Source organism: Marmota flaviventris, chromosome 5 (assembly GCF_047511675.1).
Source record: "Marmota flaviventris isolate mMarFla1 chromosome 5, mMarFla1.hap1, whole genome shotgun sequence".
Taxonomy (NCBI): domain Eukaryota; kingdom Metazoa; phylum Chordata; class Mammalia; order Rodentia; family Sciuridae; genus Marmota; species Marmota flaviventris.
Genome location: NC_092502.1, coordinates 72,583,444 through 72,606,044, shown reverse-complemented (window position 1 = coordinate 72,606,044; position 22,601 = coordinate 72,583,444). Strand labels below are relative to the sequence as shown.

Below are 22,601 nucleotides of genomic sequence, written 5' to 3'. Positions count from 1 at the left end.
ATGGCGTTTTCATTCAGCAGACCAGACTTTCTAATTTTACTTCTCTTCAAATGGTGACCCAACCCCTCCACATCATTACCTGGTTGATCTTGGTATAATCTGATACTACTCCTTTTTTTAGAATATAAGACTACTGCGGTCAGAGCTTCAGAAACTTGGTGAGTCTCTCCAGTCAGCAGAAAGGGCCTGCTGCCACAGCACTGGGGCAGGAAAACTTCGTCAAGCTTTGACCACTTGTGATGACATCTTAATCAAACAGGTTAGAGCAGCCTAAATACCCCCTCTTCTCTTACTAGCCCATTCCAGTATATATGTGAAAAAGGGTATCAGGAACATAAGAGAAAAAGATTTTTAGGATAAACTTAGAGTAAGGAGGAATTTCTCTTCCTTGCTAAATAAGAAATGATTCTTTGTGAAGCATTTACTAAGTACTAATAGGTACTGTGGTAATGTATGTGCACCTTGTCGTAACCATAGGGAGGCATATACTGTCATATTTCATCTAAGATGCCACTGGTATCATGTTATATATTATTATTTTTTTGATATTTATTTTTTTAGTTTTAGGCGGACACAATATCTTTATTTTTATGTGGTGTTGAGGATCGAACCCAGTGCCCCGCGCATGCCAGGCGAGTGCGCTACTGCTTGAGCCACATCCCCAGCCCATCATGTTATATATTATTAAGAAAAAAACTAACAAGCTGTGAAAACTAACAAACTGATTTTTTTTTTTTTTTTTTTAATTATGAGGCTGGGGATGGAACCAGGGCTTATCATTTGATAAGCATTCTACCACTGACATATAACCCCAGCCCAGGCTATGACATTTCTCATCCATAAAATACATTCTAATCCCAGAGATCTTAAAATGTTTAAGAAAAATGTACATCTTAGACTAAGCATACCTTTCTTTTTTCAGTGGTAGTAAGGGATTCAATATGGGGCATCACACTTGCTAGGCATGTGCTCTGCAGCCCTTTTTATTTATTTATTTCTGTTACCGGGGATTGAACCCAAGGACACTCAATCTAAAACTTATTTAGAGACAGGGTCTCACTGAGTTTCTTAGGACCTTGCTAAGTTGCCGAACCTGGCTTTGAACTGGTGATTCTCCTATGTCAGCCTCCCAGCTGCTGGGATTATAGGCGTGTGCTCTTTTTATTATTTTTGAGACAGGGACCTACAAGTTGTCCAGGCTATCTTTGAACTTTTGATCTTAAGTTTCCTGAATAGTGGGATTACAGGTGTTATGCACAAAATTTTGTGTCTAGGGCTGAGGCTCTTGGAAGTTAAATAAACTTGTTCAAGCTGATGCCACTTTGTGTTAAAAAATGTCCTGTTCAGCACTGCTTGTGCTTGGGTCTTAAAATTATATATCCTCTATTCAGTTATGAGCTCTAACCTTAAAGAGTTTGTCTTTGAAGAAATAGTTACTAGTTACTAATAATGGATAGCATGTATTACCTTGCCACCTTGTTTTTCTAAATATACCATACAAAGATGCATTTTTTCTAACTTTAGGACCAGACACTAGCTGAACTGCAGAACAACATGATGCTAGTGAAACTGGACCTTCAGAAGAAGGCAACATGCATTGCTGAGCAGTATCATACTGTGCAAAAGCTTCAAGGCCAGGCTGCTTCTGCCAAAAAGCGCCTTGGTACCAACCAGGAAAACCAGCAACCAAACCAGCAACCTCCAGGGAAAAAACCATTCCTTCGAAACTTACTTCCCCGGACACCTACCTGCCAAAGCTCAACAGACTGTAGCCCTTATGCCCGGATCTTGCGCTCAAGGCGCTCTCCTTTACTCAAATCTGGGCCTTTTGGCAAAAAATACTGAGACTGGGGAGGAAGAACACAGTCATCTCCCTATGTGGGTCAGCTGCTCAGCTTAATAAACAGACCTGTTTTCAGCTTTACCATATACCTGGAACTGTATGCAGCATACAATACTCATATACTAGTTCCCCACACCTTTTGTATTATAATCACTTTTGTAATCTCATGTTTTTTCACTCATATGGTTTCTATGCACACAAAAAAGTTATATTAAATAAAGATTATTGTTCACATTTTTTATTCAAATATCAAATTTAGCAAAATCATTAAAACAAATTATTAAAAGGGCAGAAAACCTGATACTCAATGTCATTCTGGCCCCTAAGAACTCTGCATAGAAATGGCAATGAAGACCAGGAACTAGCATATACCAAGTCTAAGGTTTAGTAATAATGAATTCAAGTGATATTAGATAGTCTACATGTTTAAATATAAAATGAAGTATCATACATTAGGAGGTGAAGAGGTAATAAAAATGTTCTGGGAATAAGAGAAGGAAAACTAGATCCTGAGCCCAGAATGGTTCATAGCATCTACAAGTTCATTATAGCTGACATCACAGTCAAAGCATATTACCTGCTAGTGAACAAGTGCACAGATCTGAAATCCTCCAAGAGCACCACAAAAATGATTCCCTTTACCTAGTCTAGACAAATAAGGCTGACAAAATGTATTCTTTTGGAGATAGGAAGGAAAAAAACAATTATATCAAAAATTTATTAAAACCAGCATGAATTAAGTTTATTCTCAATATAGTCAAAAATGTTATTTTCAAAAGTCCATGAATTATCTGTAATTCTTGCTTTGCTTTGGTAGAGGTATAGCTAGTGCTATAGACATCTCTGCCCTTAGGAAGGGTCATCAATAGTTCAGGTGGAGTTTTTTTGCCCTTCAATCCTAGTAAGTTACTTCCAGATTCCTTTTCAAAACTGTCTTGAAGAATGTCTCCTAGGTTAAGAACAAATGTATAGCTCCACTTTGTTTAAACCTAATCTCTAATATCGGAATAGGGATCATAACTCAGCAAATTCAAGGAGTCATTTCTGTCTAGTGCCCTTACTCCTTCCTAGGGTAGTTAGTGCCCTTACTGCCAGAAAAGGGTAGAGTGGCAGACTTCTCCCTCTCTTGCCTGTCCCACTCCCAGCAGCATTAAAACCTTTTTCCTGTAGCATTGCCTGTGCTAAAGTGCTGTAAAAGGTATGTTTTAATGGGGGTGGAGAGAAAGGGCACTGAGAAGAAGGCCAAGATTGACAGCCACTCTGAATAGAAGGGAGATAGAAGTGCTTCTAACTGGCAAAAGACAGAATCTGTTTCTGCCAGTATTCTTCTATCTGCCTCTGAAGGTAATTATATAAACTGTCCCCAAGAAGCTATTTCCATCTGTAGAAACAAAAAGAGCTGCAGTCCTTGGAAGGACAGACATGGCCATTCTTTACATGAAGGTAAGGCTTAATATGGGTCTAGCAAAGTGCTAACTTGAAAGTAGCCAACTATGGTGTGACAGAAGACAAGTTGAGTGGAGAAACTCTGCGTGTGGGGGTGTTATTAGCAGACAATGAAGCAGGGAGAAAAAAGGGAGCAGGCATCTCGCCCGTGGGAGTTTCCCCTTGGTTCCGCAGCTGCAAGATTTGCCGGAGCAAGGCTTTACCTTCTTCCCGGGTCTGAAAGAAAGTCAGGCAACTGTTTCAAAATATATTCAAGGCTATTCTCAAAAACAGGTTATTAAGACAACGATGATATACAAGTTCCACAGATCAAAGAAGGCTTTCCACTGATATTCATACCCACTTTCCACCTATACATCATGGTAATGATCATACATTCTAGCCTCAAATCCAAACCCTTTACGAAAGAACTGATACGTACATCATTGAATGCACAACACTTTTGGGCACAAGTTGAAGCTTCATCCCACAGCTTGCACTTAAAATAGTATTGGGCCAAATAGCGGAAAGCAGTGCTTTCCTCCAAGTGTTCCACTATTTCCTAGACAAGGAAAGCAGAAATGTCTGAGATGGTAAGAATAAGATTGGCAACACAACTCTCATGTTATGACACATACCCCACAGGAATAGATATCTTGGATATATTTGATATAACACTGGGCAGCCTGTTCGGACTCAGTCAACTGTTCATGAAGCCTACAAAAGAAAATTGGCTTTAAATACAAATCAGACCTCAAAGCAAATGAGTGACAAAAAAATAATTAAGTTCTAAAAAATGATAATACACACACAAGTACAAATTTTGACATAAATGACACAAGACCCTGAAATAAAGTTTAGATTCAGGGGCTGGGAGTATAGCTCAGTGGTAGAACACTTGCCTAGCATGCATTAAGCCCTGAGTTTGATCCCTAACACAAGGGGGAAAAAAAAAAAAAAGGCTGAGGATTGGGGGTGGGCAGTGGGACGTCTATTATCCCAGCTACCTGGAAAGCTGATACAGATGGATCTCAAGTTCAAGGCCAGCCTAGATAACACTGTCTTAAAATAAAAAAAGGTGTGTACATAGCTCAGTGGTAGAATGCTTACCTAGCAAGTGTGATGCCCTGGGTTTGATACTCAATATGGCAAAAACCATTATTTTACTACTACCAACAGAGGGAGAGTTACGAATAAATATTTAAACTGGGTATACAAGCTCATAAAAATTTCCTGGTAATACTGAAAATGAGACTGAAAAATAAACCAAGCAATTCAGATTTAAGAATCTATAAACAAACTGGGAGAAACTAAATTGCATTTAAATACCTCTTTTCCAACTATTTTGAGCTATGACTAATTTTTTCTTTGAGGGAGATCGATCCTTAACGTAGTTTTCCTAGACTGCTCTAACACAAAAATGTCATCTCTCTCTCTTTTCAATTAAAAAAAAACCTTTATATTAATTTTTTAATGTGATGCTGAGGATTGAACCAGTGCCTCACAAGTGAGGTAAGTAAGTGCTCTACCGCTAAGCTACAACCCCGGCCCTCTCTCTTTTTTAAAAATATTTATTTTTTTAGTTTTAGGTGGACATGATATCTTTATTTTATTTTTATGTGCTAAGAAATGAACCCAGTGCCTCATGCATGCTAGGCGAGCCAGCTACCACTTGAGCCACATCTCCAGCCCTCTCTCTCTTTTTTAAATGCAGTGCTAGGGATCATATGTGTCATTTAAGCACTCTACTACTGAGCTATACCCCACCCATTCATTTACTTTTTTCAATTCATCTTGATCCCTTGCCTAACAAGGAAAATTATTTCCCCTTCAAAGAGGAATGACATTTTCGAGATTCAAATTCCCACACTCATGTATGACAATGGAAGGGCGGGAGGCTTTAAAACATGCAAGACCCACCATCCTAGAAAAGCCAATAGAGAGAGGGGCTGGGATTATGGCTTAGCGGTAGAGTGCTGTGCAAGGCCCTGGGTTCGATTCTCAGCACCACATAAAAATAAACAAACAAAATAAAGGTATTATGTCCAACTACAATTAAAATATTAAAAAAAGGACAACAGAAATATCAATAGTATTTCTCTCCTTTCACTCACTTTGCCAGTTTCACCAGAGCCATTTTCTCCACATCTCCCACAGCATAAGCTCTCCAATAACACTGTCAAAAAAAATTAAACCAGTTACTTTGACCATCGTCCCATGTGCCATCATTAATCACATAAAGGGAAAGGTCCTACAAGCTTCCTAGGAGTTCAGATTTGCAAAATACAAGACATTTTTGCCATTTCTAATAGGTTCAGGCTATAAACAGCATTCCCACTAATGATCTCAGCACACCTTTTTTTTAGCCTATGCACCTGTAAATATTCAGACTTTTCCTTACACATAGATCAATATAAAGGAAAATTAGAGCACATATAGCCCAATCTGTATCTAAACAGCAGATTTCCACTCAAATTCTCCAGACCTCAATTTCAGGTACCTTTTTGGCTTCCACTAGTTGATTGAGTTTCTCATAACATTCTCCTAATGCAACCAGCATACGAGAATCATTGGGCCTAAGAAAGAAGAGGAATAGGTAGTTTGTGCAAAGACTTTATTAATAACTGAAGTCTTCCATTGAGGAACTAGCACCACTATTTCAAATCTATACAAGGTTTGACCTTTATTCTAATACTTCATATAATTAGGTTACTTTGTGTTCATAATTGTACTATTAACCCATTAGTGGAAGACATTAAATAAAAATGACCAAACAGCTTCAGCAAGCTTAAATTCAAGTCTCCAAAAGCCGAAACCATTCTCTGTGATTCATGAATAGCTACTGAAACAGCCCTTCCCACACCAGATACATTATAAAGTGACCAGACTTACCGAAGCTGGTGGGCCCGTCTGTAGTAATATAGGCAGTAAAATGGCATCTTAAGGATTTCATAGGTCTGCCCAAGGCCATACCAAGCTCTGTAGTCCCGCTTATTGACCTCAATGGCATGTCTAAGAAATGAAAATGAAAGAATGTTAAGAAAGCATAATCAAGGCTTGAAACTTGCAGGCTCAACTGAGGCTCCTAACAACACAGCAATCCTCAACCCCCAACTAGATGCTCACCGATAAGCCTGGATAGCAGCAGATGTATTTTTCATTTCCATGTACTCATGCCCCATCAGTGTCCAGGCCCCAAGATATCGAGGATTCAACTTTAGGGCTCTCTGGAAATATAAGGCCGCTTTCTCATGCTGAGAACGTAAACTATAATAATTGCCTGATTTAAAAAAATAAAAAATATCATATATATATAAAGGTAGAAGGGTAAAAATAAGTCTTCTAAAATAACATTCTACCAGGTAAGCATGAAACTTTGCAGAAAAGCCAAATTTTAAACAAGGGGAATATTATCATTCCCTTAGCAAATATAGTTAATCTATCACAAATTCTAGTTAACACACACACACACACACACAAACAAATGTGTTCCCAGCAGGGTGTGATGGCATGCACCTATAATCCCAACACCTCAGAAAGGTAAGACAGGAGGATCTCAAGTTCAAGCCCAGCCTAGGCAATTTAACAAGACCCTGTCTCAAAATAAAAATTAAAGGGCTGAAGATATAACTCATAGGTAGAGCACCACTAGGCTGAATCCCCTGTAGTATAAAAAATAAAATTGTTCCCAAACACTGTTTAAGTTTTTCTTCATTAATCTCATCTGGAAATAGCATTTATATACTCATTTTCTTAATATAGTATATGAAATTTCAATAGTATACTTTAGCTTGGATGTTTTCAAACTATATCCCTTCAAGCCTAAGTTTATAAGGAAGTATCCCTAAGGGTTAAAAAAAAATAGAGCTCAGAGAGTTTTCCCTCCTCAAGAATCAAGGCAGTTCTAATCACTTGTTCCAAAAAGAGCAAGCAAAAGACTTTAGTATTCTGGAAAAGATTTTATTTTAAGAACCTAAAAGCCATTCATCTTACATCAGTGGCAAATAGATAAACAACAGTGGTATATCCAAACAATGGAATATTACTCAGGAATAAAAAGAACTACCGATATCTGCAACAACATCAATAAACTTCAAAAACATGCTAACTGAGAAAAGTCAGACAATAATACTACTGCAAAATTTCATTTATATCAAATTCCTAGAATAGGCAAAACTACAAACCTGGAAAATAGAAATGGTTGCCAGGAGATGGGAATGGGACCAACTACAGACAAAATAACTTTTGGAGATGATGGAATATTATAAACTGGATTATGATGATGATGATTCCAAACTGTAAATTTATAACTCATTTAACTGTAAACTTAAAATAGGTAAATTTTATGCTATGTAAATTATACCTCAATAAAGCTATTTTTTTATATCTTTTAGTTGTAGTTGGACACAATATCTTTATTTTATTTATTTATTGTTATGTGGTGCTGAGGATCGAACCCAGGGCCCCACACATGCTAGGCGAGTGCCCTACCACTGAGCCACAATCCCAGCCCAATAAAGCTATTTTTTTTTTTTAGAGAGAGAGAGAGAATTTTTTAATATTTATTTTTTAGTTTTCGGTGGACACAACATCTTTTATTTTTTATTTTTATGTGGTGCTAAGGATCAAACCCAGCGCCCTGCACATGCCACACGAGCGCGCTACCACTTGAGCCACACCCCCAGCCCCAATAAAATTATTTTTTTAAAGGAATAAATTAGAGCTATACCAAGACTTGGAGGAATTTTCATGAGGTATCTAATGAGAAAAGTAAAATGCAGCACATTAGTATAAAATTTGATCCTACTTTTGTTAAGCAAGTAGCCCATTATACCCTGCATATATGTATATATTCTAATGTGGTATGAGAACATGTTAATACAATAACTTAAAGGGTAAAGAATGCAACAAGCAAAAACAAAAAACAAAAAAAACCTGTACTTAAAAGAATGTCCTTTATGGGCTGGAGTTGTGGCTCAGCTGCAGAATGTTCACTTAGCACATGTGAGGCGCCGTGGGTTCGATCCTCAGCACCACATAAAAATAAAAAAATAAAATGAAAGTACTGTGTCCAACCAGAACTTAAAAATTTTTTTTAAAAAGTCCTTTGTATATTGTATTAACTGCATGTGCATTAGATTCAAAAATAGATTCAGATACACAAACACACACACATTTACACATACATACACTTACAAGAAACATAATAAACTATCAAGTAAAAAACAGAAATTATGGAGTAATTACATAATGTGATTCCATTTTGATAAGCTAACCAAAAAACCCCCAAGTCTTCCATATATGTCTTTTAAATCTGTCTAGACTCAAGCCTTTTAGTTTGATTAAGGAGAAATCAATTATATAAATTATCTGTACTCTGTACCTGGTTATTTAAGTTTAAACTCAATTTCATGTTCATCTAGAAAAAAGCGGGATGGAGGACTTTATGTCCTACACAAGGATATCTTTGCTTCTGCCACTGACTCAGATTCAGAAATGGAAGCGTAAGCAGATCTAGGCAGAGTGCCCAAAGGTGAACTTTTGTAATAAAGAAGAGGTAGGATAGTGATAGCAAGGGTATGAGACTCAGTAGTTAAAGAAGTCAGGATAACAAAGGAGATATTAGGGAAGACAGAACTAGCAAGTTCTGCATAAGGATTAAGTAGATGTAAAAGCTAAAATGTACTGAATGATTATAATTTTTCTGGTAATTTACAGTATTGTAAGTTTTGGATATGTATTTATTTTTTAAATCTTTACAACTACATGAAAGAAGGTTTTATTTATTATTCTCTCCTTATAGATGAAAATACTAAAGCACAGAACTCTATCCAAAGTCAGCTACTTAGTATCAGAACCTAGTGAGGTACAGTGGCCCCTGCCTGTATCACAGTCACTCAGGAGGCTGAGGTAGGAGGATCACAAATTCAAAGCCAGCCTGGGCAACTTAGTGAGATCATCTCTCAAAATAAAAACTCAAAAAGGGCTGGGGAGGGCTGGGGTTGGCTCAGACGAAAAGCGCTCGCCTAGCATGCGTGAGGCACTGGGTTCGATCCTCAGCACCACATAAAAACTAAATAAAGGTATTGTGTCCACCTAAAACTAAAGAATAAATGTTTAAAAAAAAAAGGCAGGGGCAGGGGAGGCTGGGGATGTGGCTTAGTGGCAGAGTGCCCCATGAGTTCAATCCCTAGTACAGGGGGGGAAAAAGTATCGGAATCCAGATTTAAACTTGCATAGTCTGGGCTGGGATGTAGCTCAGTAATACATTGCTTACCTAGCAAGTGCAAGGCCCTGCATTCAATTTTCAGCACCACAAAAAATAAAATAAATAAACTTGAGCAGTCTGGGTCTAGAGTCCAAATCTTAATTATGCCAAGATATACATATAATGCTGGCTCTTAGAGAAAGTGACTGGGACTCCTAAACAAGTGCAGAAGGAAACAATTCATGTCAAGACGTAGAAGCAGAAGCAAGGACTAAACCAGTAGGAAATTCTTGCCATCACTCTCCTCTCAGGTTGTTTCATTCTCTCAGGTCCTCAGTTTCCTTTTTTCCTCTCCATCCTTCTTTCTCCTTTCCACTTTCTCTGCACTGGCTATAATATGAAAAATGAAGTTCATTTTTTGTCATACCTAATGTTCCTTATTCTTAAATTTTTAAGGTAGGTGGGCTGAATTCCACAAACATTTATTAACTATATATCAGTAATTTTGCTGGGCATTATGGATATACTGAGGGAAAAAAGAACATTTCATTGAATGATTAAAAATAAAACAAAAGCATGGGCTGGGGTTGGGGCTCAGCAGTGGAGCGCTTGCCTAACATGGGTGAGGCACTGCATTTGATCCTCAGCACCACATAAAAATAAAAACAAATAAAATAAAGGCATTCTGTCCATCTACAACTACAAAAAAAAAAAAAAAAAAAAAGAAAATAAATAAATAAATAAAACAAAAGCAAAGAAACTCCTTAATCATTATTCTTCTTAGGCATATCTCCTCCACCCCTTTTTTTTTCTTAAAAGGTCTTTTATAGGGGCTGGGGTTGTGGCTCAGTGGTAGAGCGCTCACCTAGCACGTGCAAGGCCCTGGGTTCGATCCTCAGTACCACATATAAATAAATTAATTAAGTAAAGATATTGTGTCCAACTATAACTAAAAAATAAATATTTAAAAAAGGTCTTTTAATATGGCAAAATATTAATATTTGATAAACCTAGGATGATTAAATCTCATATACAAAATCACACATACATTCATATATACATGTAAAAAGTCTGGAAGGACATACTGAAAATACCAATTGCAATTATCTCTAGAACTATATTAGGGTTCTCCTTTGATTTCAAATGGTTTCAAGTCAATAGGTTAAAAAAAAAAAGGAATCATTCATTATCTCCTCTACCTCTATTTCCTTTTATCATGTAAAAGTCACTATAATCAATCTGGTTAACCAATCACCAATTCCTGTTCATTCTACTTCCTAAATATCTTCTAAGTCCAATAGCCTCTCCACTCATCCTGCCAATGTGTCAGCTTAGGCTCTCATCATCTCTACACAAGATTACAGCAAGAGTCTCCTAGCTGGTCTCTCTACCTCTACTCTTGCCCTTTTTCTAATCCTCCCAGCACAATTGTTTCTGGTTGTTATTCCAAAATAAAAATCTGACCACTTTCATCACTCTCTAGTTAAATCCTCCAGAAGACACCTATTGGGTACAAAAGGCTACCTGAAATTTGTTCATTCCTACCTCTCACAAAATGCCCAGGCACAATGAACTATTTTCAGATACAATGTCTGTTACCTCTGGTCAAATGATACTCTTCCTGAGTCAACCCTTCTCCTCTCTTCTTGAATTCTTTTGTTCCTGCCCATCATTCAAGTATCACCTCTAATGAGCCTTCCCTAATCTCAGACTGTATTAGATACCTTTCCTGTGTACTCCCTTAGCATGCTGTGTTCACTTCAATTATAACATTCAACCTGCTGATAGTTGTTTTCTTATTAGTCTTCTTCAGTAGGCAGTTAGGGTAGGTACTGCAATACAAAGCATAGTGACTTGGCACACAGAAGATACTCAAGAGACATTTCTAAATAAACTGGAGTTCCACCCTTACCTAATGTACATTACAGTTCATTCAAAGTACTCTGATATTGAAAAGACCATTTGTTCTTTGCCTATTTGTGTTCCCAAAGGACTTACTATATTTTTGTTAATATTTACTTTGCTTTATAGACCATAACTTCAAGAGCTAAAAGTATTTAATCAAATGATGAACTGAAATTCCATTAGTTTATTAATAACATCCTGACCTAGAAAGGTACAAATGTATGATCTTGATATAATGTGACCAAAGACCCAGGAACAGATATTCCTTTCATCTTCAGAAAACAGAGTCTTTCAATCAAAACCCACCATGCTTACTTTCTCCAGGAGTAGTCATTCACTTGTTTATATCCACTGATTATCAGGCCACATAGCATGGCCTATATAGGGTTATGGTTCTCAACCCTCAAGAGGGTATTTGGCAACATCTAGAAATGTTTTTACTTATAACTACTGGGGAAAGGAAGTTACCAGTACCTAGTGGGTATAAGACAAGGCTATGCTAATACCGATGATGCACAGGACAGCCTGCAACAAAAAAAGCTATCCAGCCCAAATCATCAATACCGTAGAGAAGAGATGGTCAGGTACAGGAAAACAGACACGCTCATCTCTTTTCATAGGCCTGGAAATTCTAACACACTTTTTAGTCATATTAAAGTATAAAACAAACACACACACCCTTGATCTAGGCTTTTAAGATTAGGAACTTATTACACAAAAATAGATTCAAGCATCCAAAAACAAATGTATATGCATAAAGATGTTTCTTAAAGCAATTTTTATTTATATTAACAAAGACTAGTCACAACTTATATTATAAAAAATTACCTGGTATGGTGGTACATGCCTGTAATCCCAGCAACTACAGAGGGCAGGAGATTACAAATTCAAGGCCAGCCTCAGCAACTTAGCAAGACCCTCAACAACTTAAAGAGAGATCCTATCTCAAAAACAAAAAATAAAAAGGACTAGGGATGTAGCTCAGTGGTAAAGTACCTCTAAGCTCAATCCCCAGTACCAAAAAAATAAAATAAAAAGATGGGGTTGTGGCTCAGTGGTAGAGCGCTTGCCTAGCATGTGTGAGGCACTGGGTTCGATCCTCAGCACCACATATACATTAATGAATAAAATAAAGGTCCATCAACATCTAAAAAAATATTTTAAAAATAAATAAATAAACAGACTAATAAACAAATAAATAAAAAGGGCTGGGGATGTAGCTTAGTGGTAGAGTACTCCTGGGTTCGAGTCCCAGCACCACCCACAAAAAAATAAATCAATAAACAAAATTATTAAGCAGAAATATTTAATAGAAATAGATAATAAGGAGCTGGGGTTATGCGGTAGAGCGCTCGCCTTGCATGTGCAAGGCCCTGGGTTCGATCCTCAGCATCACATAAAATAAATAAATAAATAAAGGTTATTGTGTTCAACTACAAATAAATAAATATTTAAAAAGAAAGAAAGAAATAGATAGATAATAAGATGCTGAGGGCTGATGGCATAGCTTGGTGATAGGGTGCATGCTTAGCTTGTGGAAGGCCCTGGATCCAATCCCCAACACCAAAAACGAGGTACTATCATCAAAAGTAAAACAAATCAAAATGTACTAATATGGAAAGATGACAAACATTTATCGTTTAAAAAAAAAAGCTACAAAGCAGTATTTACACAAAAATAGGTTATTACACAAAACTTATTACACAATACCTAGTGGATATAAGACAGGCTAATACCGATACAGTATATAGTATAGTATATATAATGATTAGTTTTTACACACTATAAACAAACACATATTTTTGGTATTCACACAAAAAACATTCTGGAGTCACGTTCACCAAACAACCTTAGGGTGGGATAACAGTAAGCTTTCATATTCTCTGGTACATAATTTTCTCATCTTTGACACTTTTAATACTGCTGTTATTTTTACATTCATGATATTTATAACAAAAATAAGTCTTAAAAGAAAAAAATGTAGTTAACTCTTACCAATTACACAGCACGTTTCTACACGGTATTTGTCAATTTCACAGAGGTTATGAGCCAGATAACTCAACTCAGATTTCATGCTCTGGGGAGAAAAAAGAAAAAAAAAAAAAAAATCTAAGTCATGGAAAAGTGTTCTCTAAATAATTTCTCTTATACCTAACACAAACAGGTAACAATCCAATCCAAGAGACTAAAATACAAAAGAGCTTAATCAAACCCAAGCAAGAGAAGCAGCTTACTCTGACATAAAGAAGGTTGGAGAATGTGTCCATATTTTCAATCCTGTAAGGGTCTTGTTTCCTTAGCTCATTGAAAATGGAAAGGGCTTTGTCAATATCTGCAGAAAGAACATAGCAAGTTCAGAAAACAACACAGTGCACCTATCAGGGTCTGAGGGTATTTCATTGTCCTTATTCACTCACCTCTGATATTGTGATAGGCAACTGCAATTTGGGAAACAATATATGAGCTTTTAGAAAAGCCCACATCAATGAGATTCTGATACTTTTGCAGGGCCTCCTCTATCAACTGCAACTCTGTGTATATATGAGCCAGAAAAAACTCTTTCATCCAGGTGTCTGGCAAAGACAGGAACTTCAGCTGGCAGCAGGAGAGAGAGGGACACACTTAATAAAATTTGACCTCTCTCCCAAATGAAAATCAAGGAACGATCTTTATTGTCTAAAGGGATTTACCACTAAAATTTTATTAAAGCACCTAATAATGAGTACAGGGTAATCCAACTAAGTGAATATGGCTTATAAGCACAATTAGGGAAGAATGATCTACTGAGAATAGGCTTTAAAGAAAAGGTGAGTCTTCGAGAATGGGTAGGGTTTAAATAGAGAAAAGGGGAAGGAAAATTAAGAAGATAACATTCAAGGCAAGGGCAACAACCTAAGTAGGGCCAAAACAGATATGATGTGTGTGAATAGGATGAGGAAACTAGCTTGGTTTGAGGAAGCTATATCCAGAAAAAGAGGAAAAATAAGATTAGGCTGGTAGGGTAGATCCTACCATGCAACAGATAATGGGGTACAACAGGAAACTACTATATATTTCTGCCAAGAGAATGACATGATGATGTGTCATTCATGCCAAGAATAAATTTTGAAACAATATGTAGGATGACTTTGAAATGTTAAGTGTAAAATGGGAAAGCTAGAGAGAAAGTATCTATTACTTATAAGTAATTCAAATTTGAGATAACAGAGATGACAAAGAGAACCAAGACAAAGAGATGTACACAAGAAAGCAATCATGGCACTGTCTCATGATTGACTAGATTAAGGAAAATAAGAGAAAGGGAAAGACAAATAAATGTGACTCTGAGGTGTCAAGATGTGAGTGTCTTGAGAAATAGCAAACGTAGTGAGATATCAAGATAGCAAGAAGAATTTGGTAAGCAAGATGAGAAATTTGGTTTTGCATATTTTGAGTTCAGAGGTAAAACTTTCAGTGGAAATCTAGGAGGTAGTTAGAGATAGGTGAATATAAGTAAACAAAGGTCAGATCTCAGACACAGATTTTTAGCATAAATCATTACTTTGGCTCTTTAAAGCCAACAAAAGGAATTGTATTATTGCTTCTATTATCCACTGAAGAATAGCAGAATGAACATCATAGACAAAGTCTTCTAACAGTGACTAATAAAGCAATTGCAGTTAATAAAGCAGTTTCATATACATTATTTCACTAATAAATCTCTAAATATTTACAGAATCCATGATATCTCAAAAGAGGCCTGAAAATATGTTTTAGTATAATCCTTGATATCAGAGAAATCTTTCCTATAGTATCACTAGAATTAGAGGAGAAACTATAACACTTATTCCATAAAACAAGTTATAGGAAAACTTGAATGTCAAAACATGAATACAAAAAACATTCCAATATCAATGGATTCGAATCCAACAGCAGCTACTGAGCAAGATCTAGTTATCATCCAATGAAGATCTAAATTCTGAAATTATGACAGGGACTAAAGACACAGCAAAGAGCTAGCTAAAGAGGTCATATGGGCAAAACTTCACCACCCCCCAATTACATTGGAAGCAGAGGGATCTTCATGAGGATCATCTCAATTTACCATTTCTTTGTCTGTGATCAGGTTACAGAGTTCTAACCAGGCTCCCCAATGCAAAGGCAAAACATGAGTAGCCTCCACAAACACATCAATGGCCTCTTTTACCAAGTCCAGTTTTCGAAGCACCACACCATACCTGGGAAAGAAGGAAATAATCACAGGAGAAGTTAATGCTTTATAATATCTCCCCTCTACTCAAGAATATATTATAGAAACTGGGTACACTGGCATAAGTCTATAATTCCAGCTACTGAGGAGGCTAAAGCAGAAGGATCACAAGTTGGAGGATAGCCTTGGGAACCTAGTTAGACCTTGTCCCAAAATAAAAAAGATAGCCAAGGATGTAACTCAGTGGTAGAGCACTTGCCTAGCATATGCGAGGCCCTGTGTTTAATTCCCTGTACCACACTCACCCACACACAAAAAAGATATAGAAAGTTCCAAATTACTATAAAAACCACTTACAGATAAAGGCCAAATCCATCAAGTTCCCGAGCTTGATGCTTTTTGCTGAGCTCTACCCTCAATTCTCTAAGAGCCTCATTTTTCACTTGTCCTTTCTCCAGGGGGCCTAGGAAAGAAACAAAGTCTCTGATCTAAGAGAAGGATGCTGGCTTTCATTTTCATAGATGTATATATTCCCTTTAGTTTCAACTGAAGGTTATACTTGAAACCTCCAGCAAATACTCATAAGTGTCCATTGATATATTATACAATCCATTTACTTTATTCTAGAAATTGCAACTAATAATGGGTCTGCAGTCCTACACCCAAATAGTTGTTGGGTTTTTAAATTTGAATTAGTTATCATTGTCTAAAAATCAGAAGCCTCAATTAAAACTCTGAGTTTTTGGCTTCAGGAAACGGAGAAGGGCCAAAGGAAGAAGGCCCTAATAACATCAGGCCCAGAGTGCCACAAGGCAGCCCTCAGCTGAAGCTGGGTGCCAACAGGGTACATGAGATAAGCCATGTGCTCTGAAATTTGCAACAATGCATCTCAGTCCAGTTATATTACCTGACTGGCTCCAACAGGCACTTAAATTTACAATGCTACTTTTTAATCCAAGAGATAAGAGAAAAAAAATTCATACCTAGGCTATCAACAGTTTCATCATCCTTCTTTTTCTCTCCAGACTGTAAAAGAAATTCAACAAGTAGGTAGGTCTTTTTTCAATTTATTCTGAAACATATTTTAAAACTACCCAAGAGTTCAAGTCCAACAAAAATGGCATCTGCTTTTGGTCATTAATTTCAAACAATCATTTGGGGGCTCCCACTGCCTAAATGTGGGATAATTTGAGTACCAAAGTAGTTAAGTAAGTACAGTAAATAATTATAAATAATTAAAAATATAGGAATCCAGCCAGGCTTGGTATTACAAGCTATTAAACCCAGCTACTTGGGAGGCTAAGGCAGAAGGATTGCAATTGGAGGCCAGTCTGGACAACTTATCAAGATCCTGTAGAGTGCTCGCCTCACACATGTGAGACCCTGGGTTCAATTATCAGCACCACATAAAAACAAATAAGTGAAATAAAGGTATTGTGTCTAACTACAACTAAAAAATAAATACTTAAAAAAAAAATTTTTTTTTTTTTAAAGAGCAGGGGATGTAGCTCAGTGGTTAAGCATCCCTAAATTCAATCCTTACACCTATAATGTAAGGATTACATTACATTATAAATGCTTACACTTGTAAATGTATATAATTTTTTTTTTGCAATGTTGGGGATCAAACCCAATCCTCAGCACCACATAAAAATAAATAAATAAATGAATAAATACATTATAGGCAAGCACTCTACCACTGAGCTACCCCCAGCCTTATAAAATATTTTAAAAGATCTGTTCACACATAAAATAACTAAAAAAAAAAAAAAAAGTAGGAAAATACATTCATAATATTCCAGAATTAAATACTTGTATTGCCCTTTACATTTACAATTTAACAGCCATGCAACAAAACAACAAATGTACTACAAATAAAGTGAAAACTGAATAGTTTATTTATTGGTACTGGGAATTAAACCCAGAGGCACTTTACAGAAGCACTGAGCTACATCGCCAGCCCTTTTATTTTGAGACAAGGTCTCACAAAGTTGCCAAAGCTGGCCTCAAACTTGTAATCTTCCTGACTAAGCCTCTCAAGTCACTAAGATTATAGGCATGCACCACCATCCCCCACTGTTAAAATCAACTCAGGCTGGGATTTTTCTATTTAATTCTAAATATGAATGCTTCACTGAAAGCAAAGTAACACCTTAAAATTGCCCTCACCAAATATCTGGAGTACATATATAGGAAATAGGCTTTCTTGCTATTACAGCCATGTAGGAAATGTGCTGCCCGGTCATATTCTTTAACATCAAAGTAGGCCTTGGCCAGGGTATAAGCATCCATATCCTGGGCATCCTCCTAGAAAAGAGACAAGTCCATGTAAATAACTGAAAATAGGACAACAAAAGTTCAAACATAAGAAACATATTCAGTAATTTCAAGATATAAGAAAAGTGATTTTTTTTTTTCTATTTCCAGAAAGCTAACACATGTGTAGATGTATACATGCAGCATTTTTATATATGTACTACCAGGCAAGTTCTTTCTTTGGAAAGAACTACTTCTTTCCAAAATACTTTTCAAATAAAAAGGTGGTGAAAAAGACAAAGACACACACACACAAACACACACACACATATATTTTTTTTAAAATAACTAGGTATTGAATGTAGGGGTACTCTACCACAGAGCTACATCCCCAGCCCTTTTTATTCTTTTTTCTTTTTGTTTTTGTTTTCTGGGCAGTGAACCTTAGGGCTACATACCAAGTCTTTCATTTTATTTTAAATGTAATATTATGTTGTTGATAAACCTTCGTTTTATTTATTTATTTCTTTATTTCTTATATGTGGTGCTGAGAATCAAACCCAGGGCCTCACAAATGCTAGACAAGCACTCTACCACTGAGCTACAACCCCATTCCTTTTATTTTACTTTGAGACAGGGTCTCACTAACTTTTCCCAGGCTGGTCTTGAATCTACAATCCTACTGCCTTAGCCCCATGTAGCTAGGATTACAGGTATGCATCACAAAACCTGGCAAAAGACAAAAATTTTAAAAATTAAACCAACACACATAGCTGGGTGCAGTGCCAATGCCTATAATCCCAGCAACTTGGGTAGCTGAGATAAGAATACTTCAAATTCAAGGTCAGCCTCAGCAATTTAGAGACACTCTGACCCAAAATAAAAAAAATAAAAAGGACTGGGGGTGTATCTCAGTAGTAAAGTGTCCCTGAGATCAATCCTCAGTACCAAAAAAAAACAAAACAAACCACTAAAATCAACATACTCAGAAACTTATATTGTTTCTTCAAATGTCATTAGGAAGTTGCAAATGGTTTTGTGTTCAGGACCTGAATTCATTTTCTGATTCTTGGTCTCCGTTTCATGAGCATGCATTTTCCTTTTTCTTTTCTTTCTTTCTTTTTTCTTTTTTTGGCAAGTTTTGGGGGAGGTTGGAGGGGAACTGAACCCAAGGGCACTTCAGCATTGAGCTATAAATTTAAAAATCAACTCAGGGTCTCAACAGTTCATTTTATTTTTTATTTTTAGATAGGGTCTCACTAAGTGGCCCAGTCTGCTTTCAAACCTGAATTTTCCTGCCCTACCCTCCTAATCACTGGGATTATAGGAGTGTGCCACCACACCTAGTTGAACATCTGTTTCTTCTGTAAAGTAGAATAAGTAATATTGACCTTACAGATTTGATATGAGGAAAATGTGAAAAAGTCACTTAAAATGTCCAGCATTCATATGTGGCATTCTCTTCCTTCTCATCTTTTTTAAATTCCTACATAAGTATATCATGTGTGATCACTTATATTTTCTGTATTTCAACAAAGTCTTATCATATGTTAGCATTGTTGACAACATAAAATACAGTTATAGGGGCTGGCGTTGTAGCTCAGGGGTTGAGCATTTACCTCGAATGTGTGAGACACTGGGTTCGATCCTTAGCACCACATAAAAATAAATAAATGAATGAATAAATAAAGATATCGTGTCCACCCACAACTAAAAAAATATTTAAAAAAAAATAAAATACAGTTATAATTCATAACACATTTAAGTTAAAAACATAGTTACAAACATACTGGGTACAGAGGCGCACACCTGTAATCCCAGTGGTTCAGGAGGCTGAGGCAAGAGAATGACAAGTTCAAAGCCAGCCTCAATAACTTAGCAAGGCCCTAAGCAATTTAGTGAGACCCTGTCTCAAAATAAAAAAATTTAAAAGGGCTGGGGTGCTCAGTGCTTAAATGCCCCTGGGTTTAATCCCAGGTAACAAAAAAAGAAAAATGTATGATCACCCAAATTCTAGGAATGAGTTAACTAAAACATGAAAAACTTCATTTCTTCTTATCCATCTTGACCCAAATATCACCAGTACAGAAGTAGAATCACAACATATTTAGCATTTTCTTCACTGGATCAACATGTCCTAAATATTGCCATTCATCTTAGGATTCTGAAGGTCCCTTTCACATTCTACTCACCAGCTGCTTATTTCTTTTCCACTGAACCCCTCCCTTCATTATGCACCTGTCTCTCTCTGTTTTTGCAGTACTGGTGCATTACACCTTGCCAAATAAGAAATAGTCACTGTTTTATAGTTGTGGGAAAAAAATCAACTGGCATATTCAGGGAAAAATGGATTATGATAAAAATCATTCCAATTACACAACACTGTGCATACATACATATTATAGATCATACACAAAACATTTATAACTCTTCACACACATTTATAACTCGGAAAGTTTTACTATTTTGCCAGGGCTGGTGGCACACACCTGTAATCCCAGCAACTCAGGAAGCAGAAGCAGTTTAAGGCCAGTCTCAGCAACTTAGCTAGACCCTCAGGAACTTAACAAGACCCTGTTTCAAATTTTTAAAAAATTTAAAAAGGAATGGGAATATAGCTCTGTGGTAAAGTGCCCCTGGATTCATTCCCTAGAACCAAAAACAAAAACAAAAAACAAACAAACAACAACAAAAAAAAAATCCAAAGTCCACAAAGTTTTACTATTTGAACTATATAGCTTTATATTTTCATTCTTGCTTATGAGAACCTAGAATGTTCTAATGAAGGTTACACACTATGTGATTCAGACGTATTTAGCATTAAAGCTGAGTTTTTAAGTAGCCACAGTTAGTACCAATCACATCATTTTGTTTGTTTTGTTTTGTTTTTAGTACCAGGGATTGAACCCAAGGGCACATCCCAGCCCTCTTCATTTTTTAATTTTGAGACAGGGTCTCAAAGGCTGGCCTCAAATTTTCAATCCTCCTGCCTTAGCCTCCTGAGCTGCTGCAATTACAGGGTGCACCATCATACCTGGCAAGAATGTTTATATAACAGATGGCTACTACATAGATTTGAACACAGCAAAAGAATCTTCAATTTCAGTAATTCTTTGAAGACCAATGTTTTAAGGTTTACTCTAGTTTAAATTTTGGATCAAGGCTAAATGAGATTAATATGTTTCTCTGGCATTTTTTAGGGACACTCCCCAGAGAACACTAAATGCCCAACAATTTAAAAAAGAAGCTGCTAAATCAATATACTCAAAGAAAGCTGAAACTAACCAATAGCTAATATCACCCCCCAAAAATCACTAAAATGCAGAAGCTGGCCTGGAACTTGTGATCCTCCTGCCTCAGCCTCCCCAGCCTCTGGGATTACAGGCATGCAACACCCAGCACCAATAGCTATTACTTTCTAATAATTCAATAGTGGTTAGGTTTCTGAAATGTCTATAAAATTCCTGTGTTATATGAACTGTTAGGAGCAAGGACTATTTTCTGAGGCTCTATGTTTCACCTGGCATTGTGCTTTATTACTCATTCAGCAATTTTTATTCTATTCAGGACCATCAATGTGCCTAGGCACTGTGACAATAGTCACAGGGAAGTAAAAGCTAATAAGAGATATAAATCACACGGACTCAAAACAATCATACAAGAGTGAGTTTTACCTTTAATTCTAAAAAATAAAAATAAAAATTTTACCTCTATTGTCTTAATTAATCTTGAAAACCCAACTATTGTTAATATTATCTATAGATGGAAGGCTGTCACTTAGCATTTACTTGCCCACAATGATGATAGGAGCAAAGAACATGACTGGAATATAGATGCAAAATATTTACCCTACCAAGCCACCTCTCTCTTATGAATGGGAATGTTGAGAATACCTGATTTTACTGAGTCCGGTATTTACTCAGTGCCTGATATTATCTAATTCCCTAAATTGTCCCCTCCCAAAGTAGTCATTATTATTCTCATTTTCAGATAAAAGAACTGGGCTCAGGAGGTTAAGTAAATTGCCAAAAGTCATTAGTTTTAGATTTGAACCCAGAGCCCACACACATTTTGCAATGCGGATCAAACAATAGAGTAAGAATAGTCCCAAGCTGTTGCGAAAACTTTTGCTTTTTCTCATCTCTGAGTATTTTCTAGGTTGGGCCACAAAACCCCAAAAGCTGAAATCTTAAGCAATGATTGTGTACGTGGTCTCTCTGGCTTAAAGTAAGAGCACCATCAAAAGCAAAACCAAACGAAACAAGAAAACACCACGGATAAAAACCACTTATACCACCCAGCTCTTTAAACGCTTGTATTCCCTCTAGCAAACACTGCTGCTAAACGGTTAGCTCCTCTACAGGGACAGGGCATTCAATGTGCCTCTTCAAGCACATTGCTTTGGCGAGGATCGCTCACTGTGAAAATGCTCTTACCTCTGTAATAGGCGGCGGCGGCTGCAGCTCGGCCAAAGGCAACGCGGGGAGGGAGAAGGCCAACTCCGCGGACCTGGAACACGCACACAAACTGGATCAGCTTGAGAAGCCCCCAAGGCCAAGGATCCAAGCTTGGTCCCCTCCGACCCCGATATCTCACCATTTGCTACTGTGCAGCAGGCCCCGCTCTCGAGTAAGGCCCGCAATGAGCAGCAGCTGCTTTTTAATTTCCCGCAAATCTGAGAAATCTGCGTTAGTGGATAGGCCGGGCATCACCGTCGCCGTCGCCGTCACCGCCACCGGGACTACAGAGGTACTCGCAGCCATTTTCCTGACTCG

General features: G+C 37.0%; 2 protein-coding genes across 2 annotated transcripts in view; one reads left to right on the top strand and one right to left on the bottom strand.

Annotated features, from left to right (window-relative positions):
• Kif20a (kinesin family member 20A) overlaps positions 1–2,077 on the top strand; it is a 9,485-nt gene extending 7,408 nt beyond the window's left edge. Inside the window, exons 19-20 of the mRNA XM_027927900.2 lie at positions 122–259; positions 1,525–2,077. Coding sequence (XP_027783701.1) covers positions 122–259; positions 1,525–1,845 — 459 coding nt within the window. The 3' untranslated portion in view covers positions 1,846–2,077. The remainder of the gene's footprint in view (positions 1–121; positions 260–1,524) is intronic.
• Cdc23 (cell division cycle 23) lies at positions 2,066–22,601 on the bottom strand. Its single transcript, XM_027927901.2, has 16 exons — positions 22,423–22,601; positions 22,263–22,335; positions 17,740–17,877; positions 16,554–16,596; positions 15,928–16,033; positions 15,466–15,598; positions 13,799–13,976; positions 13,616–13,713; positions 13,377–13,458; positions 6,395–6,548; positions 6,161–6,280; positions 5,769–5,844; positions 5,383–5,444; positions 3,907–3,985; positions 3,711–3,830; positions 2,066–3,505 (listed from the first exon to the last, which is right to left on the bottom strand). The coding sequence occupies exons 1-16, from the start codon at positions 22,587–22,589 to the stop codon at positions 3,335–3,337; spliced, it is 1,800 nt and encodes a 599-aa protein (XP_027783702.1). The 5' UTR covers positions 22,590–22,601; the 3' UTR covers positions 2,066–3,334.

Bases quoted from the DNA above. Each gene is read 5' to 3' on its own strand.
- Cdc23 (XM_027927901.2), bottom strand. From the start codon at position 22,589: ATGGCTGCGAGTACCTCTGTAGTCCCGGTGGCGGTGACGGCGACGGCG. The intron at 17,878-22,262 runs GTAAGAGCATTT...TCTCTTTTCTAG, and splicing joins CGCCGCCGCCTATTACAGAG to GAGGATGCCCAGGATATGGA. The intron at 5,845-6,160 runs GTAAGTCTGGTC...CTTCTTTCTTAG, and splicing joins AGACGGGCCCACCAGCTTCG to GCCCAATGATTCTCGTATGC.